The sequence below is a fragment of the Bos javanicus genome, chromosome 2 (genome assembly GCF_032452875.1).
Source record: "Bos javanicus breed banteng chromosome 2, ARS-OSU_banteng_1.0, whole genome shotgun sequence".
NCBI classification, from domain to species: domain Eukaryota; kingdom Metazoa; phylum Chordata; class Mammalia; order Artiodactyla; family Bovidae; genus Bos; species Bos javanicus.
Genome location: NC_083869.1, coordinates 67,796,493 through 67,820,411, shown reverse-complemented (window position 1 = coordinate 67,820,411; position 23,919 = coordinate 67,796,493). Strand labels below are relative to the sequence as shown.

The 23,919-nt window shown below is 35.5% G+C and overlaps 1 protein-coding gene across 3 annotated transcripts in view; it reads right to left on the bottom strand.

Annotated features, from left to right (window-relative positions):
• Positions 1 to 23,919, bottom strand: part of DPP10 (dipeptidyl peptidase like 10) — an 811,290-nt gene that overhangs the window by 13,146 nt on the left and 774,225 nt on the right. For all 3 annotated transcript variants that reach the window (XM_061439625.1, XM_061439633.1, XM_061439629.1), the window contains 2 exons: positions 10,481 to 10,675; positions 9,482 to 9,536 (listed from right to left, as the gene is read on the bottom strand). In XM_061439625.1, the coding sequence (XP_061295609.1) occupies positions 9,482 to 9,536; positions 10,481 to 10,675 (250 nt within the window). The remainder of the gene's footprint in view (positions 1 to 9,481; positions 9,537 to 10,480; positions 10,676 to 23,919) is intronic.

Here is a 23,919-nt window from a genome sequence, read left to right as displayed (position 1 = left end):
CTTTAGCATTACTTGTAAAATTTTAACAAATTTATCTAGATTTTTAAAAGTTTATTCTGTGGATTTAAAGTATAGAAAATGTTATTTCTTTAAAAAATATATTTTACCCTTGGTGTAAGAAATTGAATCCAATAGACAAAAGGACTAGAAGAGCAGGGGAGAGGGGAAATCTGTAATACCATTTTACTGAGGACTTACATTTTCATGGGACTCATGTTTTGAAATAATAAAGTGACTTTTTTGACACAGTGTGCAAAAAGGTTTCATGAGTGAGTGAAGTCGCTCAGTCGTGTCCGACTCTGCGACCCCATGGACTGTAGACTACCAGGCTTCTCTGTCCATGGGATTCTCCAGGCAAAAAACCTGGAGTAGGTTGCCATTTCCTTCTCCAGGGAATTTTCCCAACCCAGGGATCAAACCCAGGTTTCCCGCATTGCAGGCAGATGCTTTACCCTCTGAGCCACCAGGGAAGCCCTAAAGGTTTCATGGTTGTAATCAAAAATACACAGTAACAGAGCTGAAAAAAAAAAAAGTTTTCCTGCAGCTTTAGACTTGTATGATTCCCTCTGAATCACATCACTTCTAATATATAGTGAATTGATTTGAAGTAAAAATACTGTAAATACTTTATGAATAATAAAATTTATTATATTAATTTGCATGAAAACTGTTAAATTTGTTTAATGTAATCACATATACTATATTAAAATTTTTATATTCCTGCCTTCCTAGAAGTGACTCAGTGTCCCTAACAAACTCTTACCCATATTGAGACTATTATTAATAAGACTATAAATAATAAATAATTACCTCCATAGGTTGCTTGAAAAACTTCCATACTTATTGCATTTAAAATTTCTTTTGCCTTCCCCAGGAAGGTCTCTTGTCTCTTGTCTCCTCAAATTTCCCTATTTTAGACCAATCAATATCTCCTAGTGAAATAGTTCTTGTCTCATGATTGAAAATTGCTAACTCATCTTTAATCTTGATCTCCTGTCTCTCTGCTTCACTTTTCTGAATTGCAATATCATGTCTGACATTTTATATACTTTTCTAATTATTTGTTTTTCATTTATCTCTCCTCATTGCATTAACAATTTTTTAAAAAGATAGACTTTATTTTTGCTTTTGGTTTGTGTTGGTGACTTCTATATGTCCAGCAACTGAAAAGTGCTAGGCACATAGTATACACTCAGTAAATGTTTGTTGAATGAATACATTTTAATTCCATTAATGCTGGCCTGGTAACCACAGCAATACAAGTTCTCAGTATGATGCATATAGGGTATTAAATTTTGCCATTTATTTTTAATTTGTGTCATCAATCAAAAAAATGTCAGAAAAGTTTTTTTCAGCAGTTTTTTTTTTTTTTACTTTTAACACTTAAATATAATTACTTGGTACAAAGAACATTAATATTATTATATTGTATTTTATGAACTTGATTAGGTCATAAGGATAATTATTCAAACTAAAATGGTTTAACATCTTTAATCATGTTATTTGAATAATTATTGAGTAACAGATGGCCACTTAATGGCTAAATATGCTAATAGTATAAGCTTTCCATTTATCTAACAAACAAGTTAGAAAATAACACTGACAAAAACATACTACTCACAATAAACATTAAAATGCACTAAAAATACACAATACATAGAAATAAACAAAGCAGGAAAGATATTGACATCCATAAAGAAAACTAAAATTTCTATTGAAAAATGCAAAAAGGATTAAATAAAAGAGATGTACTATGTCATTCAATCAAAGCAGCATCTTTTGAAAATTTTAATTATTCTCAAATTAAATATTGTTTAAATTAAATTTTAGTTAAAAGAATATAGCCAAATGTTTTGCAAGAATTTGAGAAAGTGGAGAAAATAAGAGCAGTAGGTCACAGGTATCTTGAAAGAAAAGAACAAAAAGTGGGAAATATTTTAAAATATTAAAATGAATTATTATTAAGCATACTATACCCACCAAGGCTTCCCTGGTGGCTCAGATGGTAAAGAATCTGCCTACCATGCAGGAGACTTGGGTTCCAGCCCTGGTTGGGAAGATCTCTTGGAGAAGGAAATGGCAACCCATTCTAGCATTCTTGCCTGGAGAATTCCAAGGACAAAGCAGCCTGGGGGGTTGCAGTCCATGGCATCACAAAGAATTGGAGGCAGCTGAGCAACTTCCCTGGTGGCTCAGCTGGTAAAGAATCTGCCTGCAATGCAGGCGACCTGGGTTTGATCCCTGGATTTAGAAGATCCACTGGAGAAAGGAATGGCTACCCTCTCCAGTATTCTGGCCTGGAGAATTCCATGGATTGCTACAACTTCCTGCCTGTAAGAGTATAGTTGATGGGCAACAGCATAATATATCAAAAAATGAAGCACACAGAGACAAATATTTTTTAAAAATATTAAAATATCAAATATTAATATTTTGGTGAGCTTAGGGAAAAATTCAACTGGCATAATTACATACCTATTTGAAAACTTTGGAAAATTGGAACAGCAAAAAAATAAAATAAAAATTGAAGTAATGATAACTGTACATTCTCCAAATTTGATGAAAACACTAAAGCCAAAAAGCGCAGTGTATTCCCCTAAGGGATAAGGGTTGGCTATCTAGCAGGAAAGAGAAAATCCCAGAGGAGAGAAAGAACATGAAATGGGTTCAATTCAAATGTTTTTGCAACTGAAAATCAAATAAAACATAAATACCTTGACAAGGCTTACAGTCTGACATAAGAAATGAAATAAGAACACAAATAAATATAATGTTCTATATTATGATATAATGAATATAAGAAACGACTGACAAAGTGTTCTTTCAATACACAGGAGGGAATGATGATTTCCAGTGGGAGAAATTTAGTGAATAATTAATGGAGGCAAGGACCTCTGAATGAGACTTAATAAGAAGTAGAATTATAAAACCCATGTACAGACTTGAGGCTGTTATTAGAAATAAATTAAAAGTTATGAAGAAAAGCAGTGAAGTAAAAAGTGGAAGAAATACTTATAACCAGTAAAAATTTTGGCTTAACTATATTGAAGAAAATTCATTTGGAACAATAAATAACTCTCAGAATAAGCTTAAAAACTATGTTAGGTAATAGTTAAAACTTTTTAGTTAATTTTGTTTACCTATAGAATATGTGTGCAATATTAAAATGAAATTGGATATAAAAAGTCAAGCATTATCTTTTATGTTGGCTGAAGTTTTTCTCTAGTATCCATGTGATAATTTTGAAGAGAATGCATTTATTTAATCAGTGCTTTCCTGGCATTTACAGGCTTATTATTTCAATTAATAGAATATAGGTAGGGATGTTGTCCAAAATTATATATTATTTAACACAAAATACATTTTTAGAAATACTAAAAACTCTATATTCCTTAATCAGGTTACAAGGGTAGAAAGAATAATATTGCTTTTCAAATTCTGAGAGACTAAACTGAACAAATTACACATAAAATAAAAAATATTGACCAATTTCCTAGAGTGCTATATTTCAGCTTTATGGAGACCAACAGTGAAATGTACCTGAAAACTTCCAAGCAAATTTCATTCCTGCTGACAAAGTCAATTATAATGAATGAAATCAATTATTTAGTGAGGGTGATATAGATGTAGATATAGTTATATACATATAATAGACCATAAAAAAACAGAATGAAATTTAGACCAAAGGGAAGAAAAACCTGGAAACTCAATCAAATAGTTATACAGCTAAAGGAAATAAGTCGGTTAAAGATTGATTGAAATTAAAATTCCTGGCCCTCTAGAACACCTCACTTGAATCATAACATTTTTCACAATAAATTATAACTCAGCCTAGAATCTTAGAAGGGAACAGTGCTTTAGCCTCATTGATGGTAAAAACATGAAGTGTGGCAATACCATTTCTAGCATTTGGTGAAACTGACATCTTAATAGATTCAACTGAAAACAAAACCAAAACTAAACAAAAAATAAATACATAAAAAATGGTAATTAAAAAAATAAAGAACTAAAACAACTAAAAGTAATTTGGAATACAACATTGAGCTGGCACAAAGGTTATGAATTCACAAAGGCCAGATATTACTGAAAACTGTGAACTTGAGAGGTAAACAAGCATAAAGCCAGTTTTGCTTGCTTGTTTCTTTATTTGTTTTGCAAATGCAAGTGATTTAGGCCTTCTGCTGATGACTCAATGCATGATGTAGACAAAATGCATAGATTCCAAACTAAAGGGAGACTGTACAAAGCTCTAGCCCTAAAGATGACAAGAGAAAACTATGCTGCATAAAAGGATTGGTGAAATAATTTTGTTTTCATTCTTGTCATGAACTTGTACTGAATCAATGAAAAAAACTAATCTTGACTAAAAATTTGAGCCATAGGTCAACATTAGTGTTTGCTGACCCAATGTATCATGTAAGTATAATTAAAACAAAACAAAGCAAACACAAAAATACAAATGTAATATAAGCCTTAAAGAATCCCAAGTATAAAATCCCAGTTTTGATGGAATTAATGGAAGACAATTAAACATATTCAAAGAACCCATCAAATCCCAAACATGATGAATAAAAAGATATTCATAACTATACACATACTGCAAAAATTATAAAATGGCAAAGAAAACATATCTTAAAAAAAAAAGTGAAACTGGCAATATTTCTTAGATGCCAGTTCTTCCTAGGTGATCCACAGATTCAGTAGAATTCCCAAGAAAATCCCCATGGTCTATTTTTGATGGTCCATTGTTTAAGACTCAGTGCTTCCAATGCAGGGAGCATGAGGTCAATCCCTGGTCCTTGAATTAAGATCCCACATGCTGTGTGATATAGTCAAAAAAAAAAAAAGATTACAAAAGGTGATTCTAAAATTTATAAAGAAATACAATGTCTAGATGAGATAAAAGAACCCTGAAAAAGAACAAGACAGAAGAACTTCTACTATCTCATTTCTAGATACAATATTATTATAAACAGTGATTTTTAGTATGTCAATTATATCTCAATTTAAAAGATGAAAAAAAGGGAAGAACAGGTTTGTAATTATAATATGCTCCCTCTGATTTAGTAGGATTTCCCCCGTGGCTCAGAGGTAAAGAATCTGCCTGCCAAGTAACAGATGAGGGTTTGATCCCTGAGTCAGGAAGATCCCCTAGAGAAGGAAATGGCAACCCACTCCAGTATTTCTTGTCTGGGAAATCCCTTTAAGAAAGGAGCCTAGCAGGCTACAGTCCATGGGGTCACAAAGAGTCGGACATGACTTAGCCCGGCTCAGCAACACCAAGAAATACCAAATCACTATGTTGTGAAAACAGACACTAAACAGGAACTAACGCAGTATTGTAGAGGTAGGTAGGGGAATTGGATGAAGGCAGTCAAAAGGTACAAACTTCTAGTTATAGGATAAATAAGTACCAGGTATATATAATATACCACATGATAAATGTAGTTGATACTGCTGTATGTTACAAATGCTCCTTTGTGGATCACTGTCTTGTCATGGTGAAGGGGTTTGTGTATCTCAGTGAAGCCATGAGCCATGCCCTGTAGGGCTACCCAAGACAGATAGGTCATAATGGAGAGTTCTGACAAAACGTGATCCACTGGAGGAGGGAATGGAACACTACCCCAGCACACTAGCTGTGAGAATCCCATGAACTGTATAAAAAGACAAAAAGATACGACACCAAAGGAAGAGCCCCACCTGAGGTTGGAAGGTGTCCAATATGCTACAGGGGAAGAGGGAGGAGGTCTTCTAATAGCTCCAGAATAAATGAAGTGACGGCCAAAGCAGAAATACTTGTGGATTTTTCTGGTGATGAAGGTAAAATCTGATGCTGTCAAGACCAGTACTGCATTAGAACCTAGAAAGTTAGGTTCATGAATCAAGGTATATTGGATGTGGTCAAGCTGAAGACGGCAAGAAAAAACATCAACATCTTAGGAATCAGTGAACTAAAATAGACAAAAATGGGTTAATTTAATTCAGATGACCATTGTATCTACTACTGTGGGCAAGAATCCTGTAGAAGAAATGCTGTAGTCCTCATAATCAACAAAAGAGTCTGAAATGCAGTACTTGGTTGCAACCTAAAAATGGCAGAATGATCTCAGTTCTTTTCCAAGACAAACCATTCAACTACACTGTAATCCATGTCTATACTCCAACTACTGATGCCAAAGAAGCTGAAGTTGATCAGTTCTATGAAGACCTAGGAGACCTCCTAGAACTAACACCAAAAAGACATCCTTTTCATCATAGAGGATTGAAATGCCAAAGTAGGAAGTCAAGAGATAATTATAGTAAAACATAATTTGGGCCTTGGAGTACAAAATGAAGCAGGACAAAGGCTAATATAATTCTGCAAGAGAATGCACCAGTCAATAGCAAACATCGTTTTCAACAACACAAGAGATTATTTTAGACATGGACATCACCAGATGGTCAATACTGAAATCAGATTGATAACATTCTTTGTAGCCAAAGATGGAGAAGCTGAATACAGTCAGCAAAACAAGACCTGGAGCTGACTCAGATCATCAGCTCCTCATAGCAAAACTCAAGCTAAAACTAAAGAAAATGGGGAAAATCACTAGGCCAGCTAGGTACAACTTAAATCAAATCCCCTATGTATATACTATGGAGGTGACTGATAGATTCAAGGGATGAAATCAAGGAAACAGTATTCCTGAAGAACTATGGACTTAGGTCTACAATATTGTACAGGAAGCAGCAAACAAAACATCCTGAAGAGAAAGAAATGCAAGAAGTCAAAGTGCTTGTCTAAGGAGACTTTACAAATAGCTGAGGAAAGAGAAGAAGAAAAGCAAGGGAGAAAGGGAAAGGTACTCCCAACTAAATGCAGAGTTCCACAGAAAAGCATGGAGAGACAAGAAGGCCTTCCTCAATGAACAATGCAATGAAAAGAGGAAAACAACAAACAGAAAGCATAAGACTAGAGATCACTTCAAGAAAATTGGAAATATCAAAGGAACATTTCATCCAAAGATGGGCATAATAAAGGACAGAAATGGCAAAGATCTAATAAAATCAGATCAGATCAAGAAGAGATGGAAAGGATACACAGAATATCTGTACAAAAAAGATTTTAATGACCCGGATAACCACTATGGTGTAGTCTCTCACTCACAGCCAGACTGTTGCCCCATCTATTTCCAATGAAGTGATGGGACCAGATACCATGATCTTCATTTTCTGAATGTTGAGCTTTAAGCCAACTTTTTCACTCTCTTGTCTCACTTTCATCAAGAGGTTCTTTAGTTCTTCCTCATTTTCTTCCATAAGGGTGGTGTCATCTGCATATTTGAAGTTATTGATATTTCTTCCAGCAATCTTGATTCCAGGTTTTGCTTCATCCAGCCCAGCATTTCTCATGATATACTCTGCATATAAATTGAATAAGCAGGGTGACAATACACAGCATTGACTGTATATTGACTCCTTTTCCTCTTTGGAACTAGTCTGTTGTTCCATGTACAGTTATAACTGTTGCTACCTGACCTGCATACAGATTTCTCAAGAGGCAGGTCAGGTCGTCTGGTATTCCCAGCTCTATCAGAATTTTTTCCACACTTTATTGTGATCCACACAGTCAATGGAGAAGGAAATGGCACCCCACTCCAGTACTCTTGCCTGGGAAATCCCATGGACGGAGGAGCCTGGTAGGCTGCAGTCCATGGGGTCACGAAGAGTCGGACACGACTGAGCAACTTCCCTTTCCCTTTCCCTTTCCCTTACACAGTCAATGGCTTTGGCATAGTCAATAAAGCAGAAATAGATGTTTTTCTGGAACTCTCTTGCTTTTTTGAAAACCCAGCAGATGTTGGCAGTTTGATCTCTGGTTCCTCTGACTTTTCTAAAACCAGCTTGGACATCTGGAAGTTCATGTTTCACGTATTGCTGAAGCCTAGCTTGGAGAATTTTGAGCATTATTTTACTAGCGTGTGAGATAAGTACAATTGTGTAATAGTTTGAGCATTCTTTGGCATTGCCTTTCTTTGGGATTGGAATGAAAACTGACCTTTTTCCAGTCCCGTGGCCACTGCCGAGTTTTCCGTATTATAAAGCAGAGATACTACTTTGCTGACAAAGGTCCATATAGTCAAAGTTACAGTTTTTCCAGTAGTCATGTATGGATGTGAGAGTTGAACCATAAAGAAGGCTGAACACTGAAGAATTGATGCTTTTTAACTGTGGTGTTGGAGAAGAAAGACTCTTGAGAGTCCTTTGGACTGCAAACCAATTCAGTCCAAAATCAAACCAGTTAGTCCTAAAGGAAATCAGTTCTGAATATTCATTTGAAGAACTGATGCTGAAACTGAAGCTCCAATAATTTTCCCACCTCATGCGAAGATCTGACTAATTGGAAAAGACCCTGATGTTGGGAAAGATTGAAGGCTAGAGGAGAAGGGGATGACAGAGGATGAGATGTTTGGATGGTATCACTGACTCCATAGACATTAGTTTGAGCAAGTTCCGTAAGATGGTGAAGGACAGGTAAGCTTAGCATGCTGCAGTCTATGGGGTTGCAAAGAGTTAGACATGACAGAAACTGAACAACAGAACAACAAGATAGTAAATCCTAAGAGTGCCCATTTCAACGAAAATTTGTTTTTTTCCTAATTAGTTTTGTATCTATATGGGATAATTGTGCTTGTATAATCACTCATGCCTGCCTCTTTGCAACCCTATGGCCTGTAGTCCACCAGGCTCCTCTGTCCATGGGATTCTCCAGGCAAGAATACTGGAGTGGGTTGTCATGCCCTCTTCCAGGAGATCTTCTGGACCCAGGGATCAAATCCACGTCTCTTTTTTTCTCCTGCATTGGCAGGTGGGTTCTTTATAACTAGTCCCATCTATACTTTAATAGAAAATTATTTTAAAAGGAAGTAAATATCATCCAAGAGCACAGCAACATAATTATAAATACTGGTCGTCTTTTAGTCTCTAAGCCCTGTAGTCTTTGCCAAGTCTGTGGTGCTTGTTCCTTATTTGGATAACAGGCTCCTTCAACAGATTTACATGACTGATTATTTCTTGTTATTTAAGTATCCACTTACATATCACTTAAATTGGAGGGGCCTTACTTGACCACTTAATCTAATAACATTGGTCCCTTCATCCATCAGTTTTTCTTGTTTTGTTTTCCTTAAAAGACACAATACCAGATGAAACTATGCTTTTAATTTACTTGTTTACTTTCTCTTTCTCCTCTCTAGAAGATAATCTTCATGAAAACAGATTCCTTTTTTTTTTGTCCTACTGTTGCTCTATTTCTAATACCAGGTTCCAATTAGAGATACACAGTGCATAGTTGCTGAATTAATAAATAACTGAATTTATATAAAATTAATTACATTTAATTTTAAAGGATAACAGAAATTATAGTAATATGAAGAGAATAATTATACAAGTACACATAGAAACAGGTAATGTACGCACACATATTTCTACTGTTTACCTTTCCAAAAATGCTTAATCTTTTGGAGTCAATGTATGGCTGTTTCAGTAAAAATCTGAAATGAAAAAAAATTATAGTTATATCTTCTTGAGTTAAATGAACCATGGAAATTCATTCTTAGCCATAGGGAAAAAAAACAAAACCAAAACCAAAACAGAAGTCAAACAAGAACTGCTTTAGTGGTTAGAACTCTGTTCATATGGAAGGGTACTGTATACCAAAGTCTTGCTTCTCAGAGTAGTGGAGCAGTTTGGGTGTCACTCCTGTTAGCTTGTTAACAAATGCAGAATCTCGGGTCCACTACAGGCCTACTGAATTAGCATCTACATTTTAACAATATCCTAGGTGATATCTATACGCTGTGTTAAAGAACCTATTAGCTTTCTCAGTTCACCTTTTCTCACTTATGTGGGAAACGTATTTATGAAAGCTCAAGAATTGTAATTAACTGGGAAAATAATAGACATTGTGATTATTATAAATAATAATATTGTAGTTTAATGAAGCTCTCTCCCATTTCACAAATCCAAAGTGAATTCTAATTCTAGAGGGGGACGTATGATAATTCTTTCATTATGTCAATGAGTGTGAAAGATACTTGAAAAAATAGTTTATATCAGGGGTCCCTTTCCCCAGGCCAAAGACTGGTACTGGTCCATAACCTCTTAGGAAGTGGGTCACACAGCAGGAGGTGAGAGACAGGTGAGTCAGTGGAGTTTTGTCTATATTTACAGTCATTCTCTCATCACTCTCATTACCGCCTGAGCTCCACCTTCTGTCAGACCAGTGGTGGCATTAGATTTTCTCTGATCCATGGAAAAATTGTCTTTCATGAAACCAGTCCCTGGGATCAAAAAGGCTGGGGACTACTGGTCTATATAATTAACCTAGAAAGTTGTCTAATCATTAAAACACAAACCTCTTAGCATTAATAGTATTATATATCACATACCTAGCATTCACATAGGACAAACAATAAGAAGATGTACACCTACTTACTTCACAGCTGCTATTTGGTCCTTTACTTCCACTGAGCCTAATCTTCGATGAATCTCTTGCAAAATTTTCAGGCCCTGAAATCCACTTCCTCTGCCATCAAACCGTGCAATGATGATGTTATCCGTGTCGACAAGCACTGAATCCCAGTCAATATGGAACTTATCTGTTACCAGCTGGCCTCCTGGTTCTTCATCCCTGAAAATACCGATACATTGACTCAATACAAGAGCAATTAATAATGCAGTAGAAATCTAAGTTTTCTTACTTATTAGTTAAAAATTATGGAAAAGACCCATTTTGATTATTAAAATTTCAGTTAATTCTTTATATTAAGCCTGAAAAATATGTCATGTCCCTCTGTAAACTTTTGAATGGAAAACTCTTGAATGAAATGAAAATATAAAACAGAACTTAAAACTATTCATGAGAAACTATTTTAATTCATTTTGAAAAGAGAACAAAGAAAAATACACACACCTTTCATAGACATTTCTAAAGGATGATCATGAAGTTGACATACAGGCCCTACTTTACTGGATTTCTTACAGTGTTTTCAAAATGTCTTACAGAGGGTATACAAGGGGTTAGAGATCTGATAGAAAGAAGGATCAGTCGTGGAGGCTTAAAAATAATTTAACAAGAGATGTGCAATCCTAAAGCATATCAGATTTAAAAAGAAACACTGCATTAATATTTCCTGAATTGTTTCTTGTGACAGAATTCTCACTGAGAAGAATTTAAGCAAAGAGTGAGAAAAAGATATTTCTCATCTCTAAGGCTGACAGCAAGAAAAGGAAGCAGAGACACATACGTTTGAAAAATTCGAAAGCTAGAAGTAAAGAAGGACACACCGATTATAAAGCATGAACATTCTCTCCAGAGGGAAAAGGTGATACAATTTTAAAATGTCACATTACAGTGGTATTTATAACTTATTCTCTTTGGGATACAGAAAGGTTAAAAAAAAAAAAAAAAAAGCAGACTCTCATAAAAATCACACAGATTATCTAGGTCCAATGGCTTCTCCAGTGGTGCAATGGCTCAGAAGTAAAGAAACTGCCTGCAATGCAGGAGGTGCAGATTCATAGGCTACATACCAGAAAATTTCACCCTACACACTCCCTTGTAAAGACACCAAACTTGCCTTCAAGTCTATGCAAATATATTGCTTAGAAGCACTAAAATATACCAATGCACAAACTAATCCTCATTAACAAGCTCTGAGGTTATCAGATTTGCTAAAGAAAAAACTTCTGAGCAGCAAGTGGACCTGAGTAGATGCAGAGGTTGAGTGGGACCTAAAGAGGAAACAGGGAATAGGGCAAAATGTCAGACAACTAAAATGCATTGAATGCTATTATGGGATGAACTGTGTCTCAAAAACTGTATGTTGAATCTGTAATGTGTACCACCTCAGAATCTGAATGTATTTGGAGATAGTGCTTTTCCAGCAGTGATTAAATTGAAATGAGGCTATTAGGCTGAACCCTAATCTAATCTGACCTGTGTCCTTGCAGCAGGAAATTAGGACACACAGAGACCCTAGGGGTGGGCACGCACAAGGAAAAGAACATGAGAAGAGGATCCGAGAAGGCAGCCATCTGCAAGCCAAGGAGCGGTCTCAGAAGAAACAGAGCCTGCTGAACCCTAGCTTTTGGAGGTCTAGCCTCTAGAATTATGACGAAATAAATTTCTGTTGTTTCAGATACCCCAGGCTGGTATTTTATATGTCAGCCCTAGTAAATTAATGCAAAGACCTTTGAGACCTAACCACTTAGGATCCTTTAACTAACTTACTATAAACTATCAAGAGTTACTTAATCTTTTCGGGGAGGTAGCTGTCTGTTGAATGACGACTTACTGCATGTGTTCTAATTCCTACATTTTAAATAACAAGCACTATGGATGGGTTTTAATTATGACCTACTCCATTCCTTTGTAAATCACACATTTCAGAGTGATTACATGATCCAAACCTAGATCTGTTTTGTCCTTCTGCAATGTTTACAATCTTGATCTCTTTTATAAAATTTAATTAAAAATTTTTAAATTCATTTTATTTTTTGCACAGTTAGGTCTTGGTCAGATTATTAGGAATTATGACTAAACATCTCCACATTCTTTTCCCTAGAAATTCAATTGCCTAATTCAGAATGAAGTCTAAAATTGGTATTTTTTTCCACATTTCCAGATGGTACTGATATAACTTGCCTACCAGTTGAGAAATGGCATGAATCATCATGCGTAGCACACTTTCTGGTGCATGGAGAACATAGAAAATGCTTGCTGAACTAGATGCTTTCAGGGAAAGTAGACTCGTGTAAAGTTTAAAATGAAAGGACCTTGAAAAGCTTCATAAATCCTGCATTTTGAAGCTTGGAGATTTATTGAGAACTTTAGAAAGCAAAATATGATTCACAGAGAACAAGATACAAGGATTAACTTTAACATTTAAGCTTAGTAAGTACATGACAGTTTAAGTCCCAACTTCACTCTGAACATAGATAGGAAAGATACTAAAACACTAAGACTTAGTTTCCTTATCTTTAATAATGGTAAAATCTGCTGTGCTTTCCTCAAGGAATTTTTAAGCATTAAGTGGCATAATGTACTTGAAAAATACTTTTTGAAATATAGCAAGCAATACAAAATTACTATGTGATTTATTGAACATTTTTCAAACTTATGATTAACAAATGATTGAAGATTTTTCAAGGCAAAAACTCAATTCCTTACTCATGCTTGCAATATCAAGAAAATACAGTTTCCTCCTCTGCTCTGTTTTCTAAGTTGCCATTTTTAACTTCAACCTTGCTTCACCTGCTTTTAATGTTTGAACACAAAATGTTATCAATCCATTATCAGTCAATAATTTTAACACATTGCTCTAACTGGGTGTGTTGTTCTTTCTTTTTTGGTGCAGAATACAGGTATATCTATTTCAAGATTAATTATAAAAGGACATGGATTATGATGGTAAGCATCATCAGTATAAGGAACAAGTCAGAGGCTTGCAGGAGCAAAGGGAAAATTTTTCACAAAGTGTGGACCAGAAAATACTAGATTTTTTTAAATACAAATTGAGGCAAGAAAATATTACTTATTTGAGGAGGCAGCAATAGCAAGATATGTGGTGGTAGGGATGACCATAGGAATGTACCATAGACCAAATCACCTATCATATAATAAATGGGTACTACAACTTGCAACTGTGTTGGCCACACAGAATTGGTAAGTTGCATTTGCTTCCTCTTTGCTTTTTTTCTGTATGCCACATCTTTTTTCCTGACATTTTTGTTTTACTTTCTGTCTCAGAAATCCCCGGGGACTCATATAAAGAACAGCGCTTCAAGGTTGAGAATACGGGCACATATTTTTGTTGAAAGTTTAATGAAAAGAAAAATTCAATCTGTTTTAACTAGTGAAAAGTCCATAGCAATACTAAATGTGTCCACTTCCTAACACAGGAAGCAAAATCAAATTAAGATTAAAGTTTTCTTACAAGTTAAGGTCTTCAAAGGCAGACTTTGGCATCTGTTTTAATATTAATACATTGAACAATCAATCAGTGGTGTCTGTTTAGATTAAAAATACACAATATGAGTAAATAATAAAAAAGCTAAGCAAAACACATAAAATTCAATAGACCTTTAAAATGGCAAAACAAACCACTTCTTCATAACATAACAAAACATCATCTATAACAAAACCTGAATTAAAGTGAAGAGATTTGTTCAGAGCACACGTCTGTCAGGTTCACATGGTGCTATTTGAATTCATGAAAAGAGGTGAATTTATATTCAGGAGAGATAGATTTTGGTCCTGACTTTGTTACCAGTTAACCCTGGCAATTATATATTCTTTTTATTTTTTTTTTTCATTATAGAATAGAAGGAAGGAAACTGAAGTCACTCAGTCATGTCCAACTCTTTGCGACCCCATGGACTGTAGCCTGCCAGGCTCCTACATCCGTGGGATTTTCCAGGAAAGAATACTGGAGTGGGTTGCCATTTCCTTCTCCAGGAGATCTTCCCGACCCAGGGATCGAACCCGAGTCTCCCACACTGGAAGCAGACTCTTTACCATCTGAGCCACCAGGTTTGTAAATAGTTAATATCATGTAGAGTACATTTTAAAAAGCCTTTTCCTTACCACTAAACCTTTGGCTAGAATAAATAAAAGGCAAATATTTACCAGTGAGAGTACTTTCCACAAGAGATCTATTGAATGGCAGAATTTTTTTTTTTTCCTACACCACAGAATTTCAAAACTGCTACACGGACATCAGGGTATCTGTATCTACTGGGTCGTGGAAGAAAGGAACACAGGAAAAATTGCTTGTAGTCTTCTTAGTTCTTTTCTCTTTCTAGGCATAGAATATATCCACTTGAGCTGCATAAGTGCTAGATTAGAGTGGGTTCACTGTGAGCTGGGTTGCATTTTTATTTTAGATATAGTAAAATAAAAAAGAGTGTGAAAAGAAGGATAAAGAACAGAATGGAACACATGATAAGAGAAAGGAAAATGATGCTGTGATATGTCACAGTAAATTCTTAGGGAAGATGAATTGTCAAGACTTTTGATTTTGTTCTTTGGGAGAGAACTCATTGTACAATAGAACATGAGTTTAACATAGGAGTAAACTAGAGTGAAACAATTTTGTCTTGTCTTAATCTGAAATTTATGTTATAGAAATTTATAGTCTGCGATGATACAGTTGCAATGTAAGTATATCTAAAAGCTAATGAAATTTGTACTTTTTCAAGCAATATATACATGAAAATACACCCATTGGTCAAGGGCTTCTTGGTCAGTCACTTCTATTTCTGACTTTGTCATCCATAGATTTCCTCGGATGGAAGGACTATCCAATACGCAGTTTGGCAGAACGAGTTTTCTCCAATAGTCATTACATCATATAAGAAAAAAGAATATTTTTATGTCAGAGAACTGTTTCTTGTCCACATTCCTATCTTCTTCCATTAGGAAAATAATAATATAACCTTCATATTTCTGATCACTTGTTCGTTTACAAATAATTTTTCATTGAATTACGTGTCCTGGAGTTACAACTAGGGGAGCGTTTGATATTCAGTTCAGTTCAGTTCAGTCACTCACAACTCTTTGCGACCCCATGGACTGCAGCAGGCCAGGCCTCCCTGTCCATCACCAACTGCCAGAGTTTAACCAAACTCATGTCCAATGAGTCAGTGATGCCATCCAAATATTTCATCCTCTGTCATCCCATTCTCCTCCCTCCTTCAATCTTATCCAACATCAGGCTCTTTTCAAATGAGTCAGCTCTTCACATCAGGTGGCCAAAGTACTGGAGTTTCAGTTCCAGCATCAGTCCTTCCAATGAATATTCAGGACTGATTTCCTTTAGGATGGACTGGCTGGATCTCCTTATAGTCCAAGGGACTCTCAAGAGTCTTCTCCAACGCCACAGTTCAAAAGCACCAATTCTTCAGCGCTCAGCTTTCGTTATAGTCCAACACTCACATCCATACATGACTACTGGAAAAACCATATCCTTGACTAGACAGACCTTTGTTGGCAAAGTAATGTCTCTGCTTTTTAATATGCTGTCTAAGTTGGTTATAGCTTTTCTTCCAAGGAGTAAGCATCTTTTAATATCATGGCTGCAATCACAATCAGCAGTGATTTTGGAGCCCAAGAAAATAAAGTATGCCATTGTTTCCACTGTTCTCTATCTATTTGCCTTGAAGTGATGGGACCGGATGCCATGATCTTCGTTTTCAGAATGTTGAGCTTTAAGCCAACTTTTTGACTCTCCTCTCTCACTTTCATCAAGAGGCTCTTTAGTTCTTCATTTTCTGCCATAAGGGTGGTGTCATCTGCATATCTGAGGTTATTTATATTTCTCCTGGCAATCTTGATTCCAGCTTGTGCTTCTTCCAGCCCAGTGTTTCTCGTGATGTACTCTGCATATAAGTTAAATAAGCAGGGTGACAATACACCTTTCCTATTTGGAAAGGTGACATACTCCTTTCCTATTTGGAACCAGTCTGCTGTTCCATGGCCAGTCCTAAATGTTCCTTCTTGACCTGCATACAGATTTCTCAAGAGGCAGGTCAGGTGGTCTGGTATTCCCATCTCCTTCAAATTTCCCAGAGTTTATTGTAATCCACACAGTCAAAGACTTTGGCATAGTCATAAAACAGAAATAGATGTTTTTCTGGAACTCTCTTGTTTTTCCATGATCCAGCAGATGTTGGCAATTTGATTTCTGGTTCCCTGGCCTTTTCTAAAGCCAGCTTGAACATCTGGAATTTCACAGTTCATGTATTGTTGAAGCCTGGCTTGGAGAATTTTGAGCATCTCTCTACTAGCGTGTGAGATGAGTGCAATTGTGCCATAGTTTGAGCATTCTTTGGCATTGCCTTTCTTTGGGATTGGAATGAAAACTGACCTTTTTCCAGTTGTGTGGCCACTGCTGAGTTTTCCAAATGTGAGGGCATATTGAGTGCAGCACTTTCACAGCATCATCTTTTAAGGATTTGAAATAGCTCAACTGGAATTCCATCACCTCCACTAAGTTTGTTCATAGTGATTATTCCTAAGGCCCACTTTACTTCACTTTCCAGGATGTCTGGCTCTAGGTGAGTGATCACACCATCATGATGATCTGGGCCGTGAAGATCTTTTTGTACAGTTCCTCTGTATATTCTTGCGACTTCTTAGTATCTTCTACTGCTGTTAGGTTCATACCATTTCTCTCCTTTATTGAGCCCATCTTTGCATGAAATATTCCCTTGGTATCTCATTTTCTTGCAGAGATCGCTAGTCTTTCCCATTCTATTGTGTTCCTCTATTTCTTTGCACTGATCACTGGGGAAGGCTTTCTTATCTTTCCTTGCTATTCTTTGGAACTCTACATTCAAATGGGTATATCGTTCCTTTTCTCCTTTGCTTTTCACTTCTCTTCTTTTCACAGATATTTGTAAGGCCTCCTCAGAGAGCCATTTTGCTTTTTTGCATTTCTTTTCCTTGGAGATGGTCTTGATCCCTGTCTCCTGTACAATTTCATGAATCTCCGTCCATATTTCATCAGGCACTCTGTCTATCAGATCTAATCCCTTAAATCTCTCTCTCACTTCCTCTGTATAATCGTTAAGAATTTGATTTAGGTCATACCTGAATGGTCTAGTGGTTTTCCCTACTTTCTTCAATTTAAGTCTGAATTTGGCATTAAGGACTTCATGATCTGAGCCACAGTCAGCTCCCAGTTTTGTTTTTGCTGACCGTATAGAGCCTTTCCATTTTTGGCTGCAAAGAATATAATCAATCTGATTTTGGTATTGACCATCTGGTGATCTCCATGTGTCGAGTCTTCTCTTGTGTTGTTGGAAGATGGTGTTTGTGTGACCAGTGTGTTCTCTTGGCAAAACTCTATTAGCCTTTGCCCTGCTTCATTCTCTGCTCCGAGGCCAAATTTGCCTGTTACTCTAGCTGTTTGATATGGACAAGTTTATTTATGCATCTAACCAGACTCCTTCTTACAGTTTCAAAGCCTGTGTTTCTGCTGGTGAGTATATTACTGGAAGAAATATCAATAAATTCAGATATGTAGATGACACCACCCTTATGGCAGAAGGTAAAGAAAAACTTAAGAGCCCCTTGATGAAAGTGAAAGAGGAGAGTGAAAAAGTTGGCTTAAAGCTCAACATTCAGAAAACTAAGATCATGGCATCTGGTCCCATTACTTCCTAGCAAATAGATGGGGAACCAGTGGAGACAGTGGTAGACTTTATTTTTTTGGGCCCCCAAATCACTGCAGATTGTGACTGCAGCCATGATATTAAAAGACACTTACTCCTTGGAAGAAAAGTTATGACTAACCTAGACAACATATTAAAAAGCAGAGACATTACTTTGCCAACAAAGGTCCGTCTAGTTAAAGCTTTGGTTTTTCCAGTAGTCATGTATGGATGTGAGAGTTGGAGTATAAAGAAAGCTGAGCACTGAAGAATTGATGCTTTTGAACTGTGGTGTTGGAGAAGACTCTTTTAAGTCCCCTGACTGCAAGAAGATCCACCCAGTCCATCCTAAAATAAATCAGTGCTGAATATTCATTAGAAGGACTGATATTGAAGCTGAAACTCCAATGCTTTGGCCACCTGATGTGAAGAGCTGACTCATTTGAAAAGACCCTGATGGTGGGAAAGATTGAAGGCAGGAGAAGGGGACAACAGAGGATGAGGTGGCTGAATGGCAGCACCAACTCAATTGACATGAGTTTGAGTAAACTCTGGGAGTTTGTGATGGTTAGGGAGGCCTGGCATGTGGCAGAAATGGGGTTGCAACAATTCAGACATGACTGAGCAACTGAACTGACTGACTCTAGAATTTAATATTGACATTAAGACATATTACTTATAGATTGTGAAGAACAAGGTCTAATCTGTTCAAGAATAATATAAAAAGCAATGATCACCTTCTCCATTTCCATTATCAAGATTAAATGCCACTGACTTCTAATTATTTCATGGGTATTACAATGTGAGTACATTTTACATCCACCTAAATGAGGAACAAGAACAAGAATGAAGAAAAGCAGTAACTTAAATTTGACTCTCCTTACACAGCAAAGCAGTAATAACGATTTTTTGAGAGAAGTATTAGCTACCTCTCTTGTCCAAATACTTTCAGTAAATGTGCTATCTTTAAGTGAAATAGGTATGTACTTGGCATGAACAAGTGCATATTTAAATAATGTTATAGAAATTTTGAAAATATATGTCTTTTTCTTGGAAAGTGAAACAAGCTTACTTCTAACAATCTCATCTGCTCAAAAGTCTATGAAGCCACATAATAAATAAAAAGAATAAAAGGATAAATAATAAATAGAAAGAAGTCCCATAAAGTGAATTCTTTGATCAGAATTTGGAATTATATGAAATAATGCGGACTGAGTATTTGATCTTTCTTGTGGACCTTCTAGGAACTTACTCAAGATGTTTGGAATTTTTACTTTACACCAAACCATTAACATGAGGCAGGTGGAAAATATTACATTCCAGAGGTTATTATAAACTGTTAAGTGGAAGGCACAAAAGGTCATATGATTTGGGTTTTAGAGAAGTCTTTATTGATTCTGGACAGCATTTTTGATAATCTTCCAATGATAATTATCATATAATAGAATATCTAGGTAGACTATTATGTAATTTAAAAAAAAAGCAGAGCTTTCTGGTCTGAAAAGAAAATTAAAAACACCTTGAGTTCAAACCCTAATTTTGTCCTGTTCATGATCTTGGATTTATATATTATATAAATTCATGGTTTCCTTGTGTTAAACTGAGGACAACTATATTTATCTCACTTGGTTTCTATAAGGATTAAAGATGGTATTTATACATCCTTAGCATGATGTCCCTTGTACAGTAAGCAATAAATAGTAGCTATTATTAAATCCTATTACTTTAAGAAGATAAGCTCAATAATCAAAAGAGAAACAGTGAAAAGATAGTACAGAAACCAATTATTTAGCTTTATGCAAAAAGATTGTAAGGGAAATGAGAAGCTCACCTCATGTTTTTCTGAGAGGGAAACTACAACTGCAGAGAAATTTACTCAACCAAAAGTCTAATTGTAACACATTATAAACTCTCAAATCATTTATTTCTCTCTTTTTCTCTACTATGACATCAGTCATTCCTGATGACTAACTTAGGGTTGATTAATTTCTTTGTTTATTCTAATTCATGTGTTCCTTCATTCATATACCCATTCAGTCAATCAATACTTTATGAACATAAATGCTCCAAACACTGTGTTAAGGCAAGACAATACAAAAAGAGCTGTTATCATGAATGAGTTTATAGTTTAAAAGAAGAGACAGCAAAGCAAATATTGTAACCTAGTGTGGTTTCATGTTACGACAGAGGTGTACATAGAGTTATATAAAAGTATTGCTTGAAATATTAATAGAACTTTTCCAGTTGGAAAAGGAAACTAAAGGTACTGGAAGACTGTGGGAAAATATAGAGAGAAATGATTGAGAAGCTAGTATTTCCCATAATAAAACAGTTTTCAGAAATATCTAGAGCAGTGAATCTCTCTTTAGAGGTGGATGGAGTCAGAATGAGATGGAGAGTTAAGTGGAAATCAGATGAAGATTGTTTTGTATGCTGTGTTAGGAAATATGAACTTTAAATCAACTGAAGAATAATAGTGAGAGTATTTTACCCAGGAGAGCCACATTTTCAGATATGGATCTCAGAAAATTCATACCAGCATCAGTGGAATAAAAACTAGTTGCTGCTGCTAAGTCACTTCAGTCGTGTCCGACTCTGTGTGACCCCAGAGACGGCAGCCCACCAGGCTCCCCGTCCCTGGGATTCTCTAGGCAAGAACACTGGAGTGGGTTGCCATTTCCTTCTCCAATGCATGAAAGTGAAAAGTGAAAGTGAAGTCGCGCAGTCGTGTCCCACTCTTTGCGACCCCATGGACTGCAGCCTACCAGGCTTCTCCGTCCATGGGATTTGCCAGGCAAGAGTACTGGAGTAGGGTGCCATTGCGGTCTCCGAAAAACTAGCTAGGAGATGATATAGCACTTAATCACAGAAAAGGAAGTATAGGTAGAGAGCAGGGTGGCAGATTAGAATTGACTAGTCCAGATATACCATCTTCCTGGTGTGGGACTTGAAGAAGATTGTGGGCCCTTGGATGATCCCATAGGTTCAAAACTCAAAACAAGGTACCTCTGGTATTCAACATTTTAAACAATATCTGTATTGTTTATTGAAAGGAAAATGTGTGTATGAAAAAAGTAGTGATATTATCTTGACTACTGGAGATGAGTAGCTGGATTATCCAATGTGTCAATTAATTATATCCTGCTTTTTTAACAGATTAACTATACAAAAGAGCTGACAAACAACTCAGTTCCATTAAGATGACAAAGTTGTAGGACTCTGATATGAATACCATTGATTAAATGATACAAATACTAGATAAAAAAGAGTAGTACTCTCAAATTAAAATGACACAGTGGGGCACTGTGGTAATAACCATATTTATCTGGTTTCTGGACATTATTTATCTACTCACTCAATGCATGCTTGAGTAGTGACTGCAAAACTAGTTGCTAGGAGAAATATACAAATAAGTAAGGTATCATTTAATATATGGAATATGTAAAATAAAAATTTTAACATCTCTCTCAAGATGCTAAAATATTTCATGATATAATAATTTCATTTTACAAATTATTTATCTGAATATTTACTTCTAGATTGTAGATTTTCATTCAGAAACATTGGTGCAAAATCTAATGGGAGTCAGAAATTCTCTAAATACTGTGTTAAAAATATCCTCATAAAATTAGGGTGAGCTGGAAAAGTAACTGCTGGATCAACATTGTTTAAGATATATGTGAAAACTCTGAACAGAAAGCTGTCACTGTAGGAGGAGGCATAGATTTGAGATTGTTAGATGGGCTGATGAGCATGGTGAAAGAAAGCTTCAGGAAGATAAGATGATAGGTGAACAAGATTTCATTATAATTTCAAGGAAGATGAATTCAGTGAGATGGAACTAAGTCATAAGAGCATGAGAGAGTATGTTGCATTCTGGAAATTAATGTAATTTGTTGAATAGTCACTGTCTCCCTGCATTAGACCTTTATCAAGGGTGGCATGGACAAGCTGAACATGAAAAAGTAGAAAATGGGAAGACATAAATAAAAATAATCACAATAAACCCATTGCAAGTTAACATAAATAAAATAATTATATATATATTAAAAAAAAAAAAAGAAAATAGGAAGACATGATGATTTCTTGGTACTGTATGAAACTCCTTAGCTTGCTATACTTGTCTTCAGGAACACAGCAAACAAAGAAAAAAAGAATGTTCTCTAATAAATAGTACATCTGTTTACACTGCTTCTTCCCAGGCTATAAGCCATTCATGCTGCTTTTAAGTCGCTTCAGTCGTGTATGACTCTGTGCAACCCAATAGATGGCAGCCACCAGGCTCATCTGTCCACAGGATTCTCTAGGCAAGAATACTGGAGTGGGTTGCCGTTTCCTTCTCCAACACTTTATCTAATAACACTTAAAAAACACTTAAAACCATTCTGACCTATATGGATTTCCAAACTTAAATATTTTAGGAATTATCATGCAGCTCAAAGCAATAGATCATTTTTTAAATATAAAATAAAAAACTCCTCAGTTGGGCTTTGTAAGTTATATTATGTGAAATTTCTGAGAATTTACCTCTGAAAATCAAGGAGTTTGGATAATGTAAATTAATATTTAGTGTAGTCAGCATATGAAAACAAATGAAAAATAATGAATTAATACTCATTTTTATTTTTTTCATTAACAAAAACAGGAGCAAAGTAAACTCTACAGGCCTAACTATATTATCTTATCTGCTTTAATAATGTCTATTAACTAATTTTGTGGATGCTAAAATATAGTATTAAATATCTATATTGATACTTTTAAATATTAAAAAGACTATTACTACTAATAATAATTATATTTATGGTTAAAATTTATTAAACACTAAGTACAAATGTTTATGTTCTTCCAGACACTATGGTGACATGTTTATGTAAACTATTCCATGTTATTGTCTTCAGTTGATTTATAAGGAAACTGAAGCTTAAAAAATTAAACAATATACTGGTAAATCTTTGAACTCAGATTAGAACCTAAAGGCTACCTTATTCCTAAACCACTATCTTTACTCTCCTGCCTCTAAAAAAAGACTTAACTCTTTCTAATAAGAGAGTTGAGTCTTGGGTTATTCTTCATATTCCTCTCATGAACTAAAAATCACTCAGACCAAAGCACAAATCTGATGGTAGGACAAGCTAGCTGGATTCTTTGACTCAAAGCTGCAAAGAGAATTAGAACTCTTGTCTACATTTTCCCCCAAAGTGTTGTTACACTTTGGAACCAGAGGATATACCGATGGGAAGAACTGCCAATATGTCCCCCTGCATATGTTAAGTCATGCTTCAAGGAAAGATGCCTACTAGGGTTCTTTCCCCTGAGAAGCCTTATTTCTCAGTGACTACAAAGAACAATTTCTTTTCCCAAAAGGAGGTATAATGAGACAGAAGATGAGGGTGAGAATTTTTTTTTTCATTTTGTCCTCATTTTAGTGCCTGAGATATTTTCCCCAATAAATCACACATATAATTCAAATAAGAATTGAATATTCAGCCACAGAAAGGAATGAAATAATGCCATTTGTAGCATCATGAATGCAAATAGAGATTATCATACTAAATGAAGTAAGCCAGAGAAAGACAAAAATGTCATATGATACCACTTATATGTGGAATCTTAAAAAAATGATACAAATCAATTTATTTACAAAAGAGAAATAGACTCACAGAAAACAAATTTATAGTTACCAAAGAGGAAAGTGGGGTGAAGAAGCATAGATTAAGA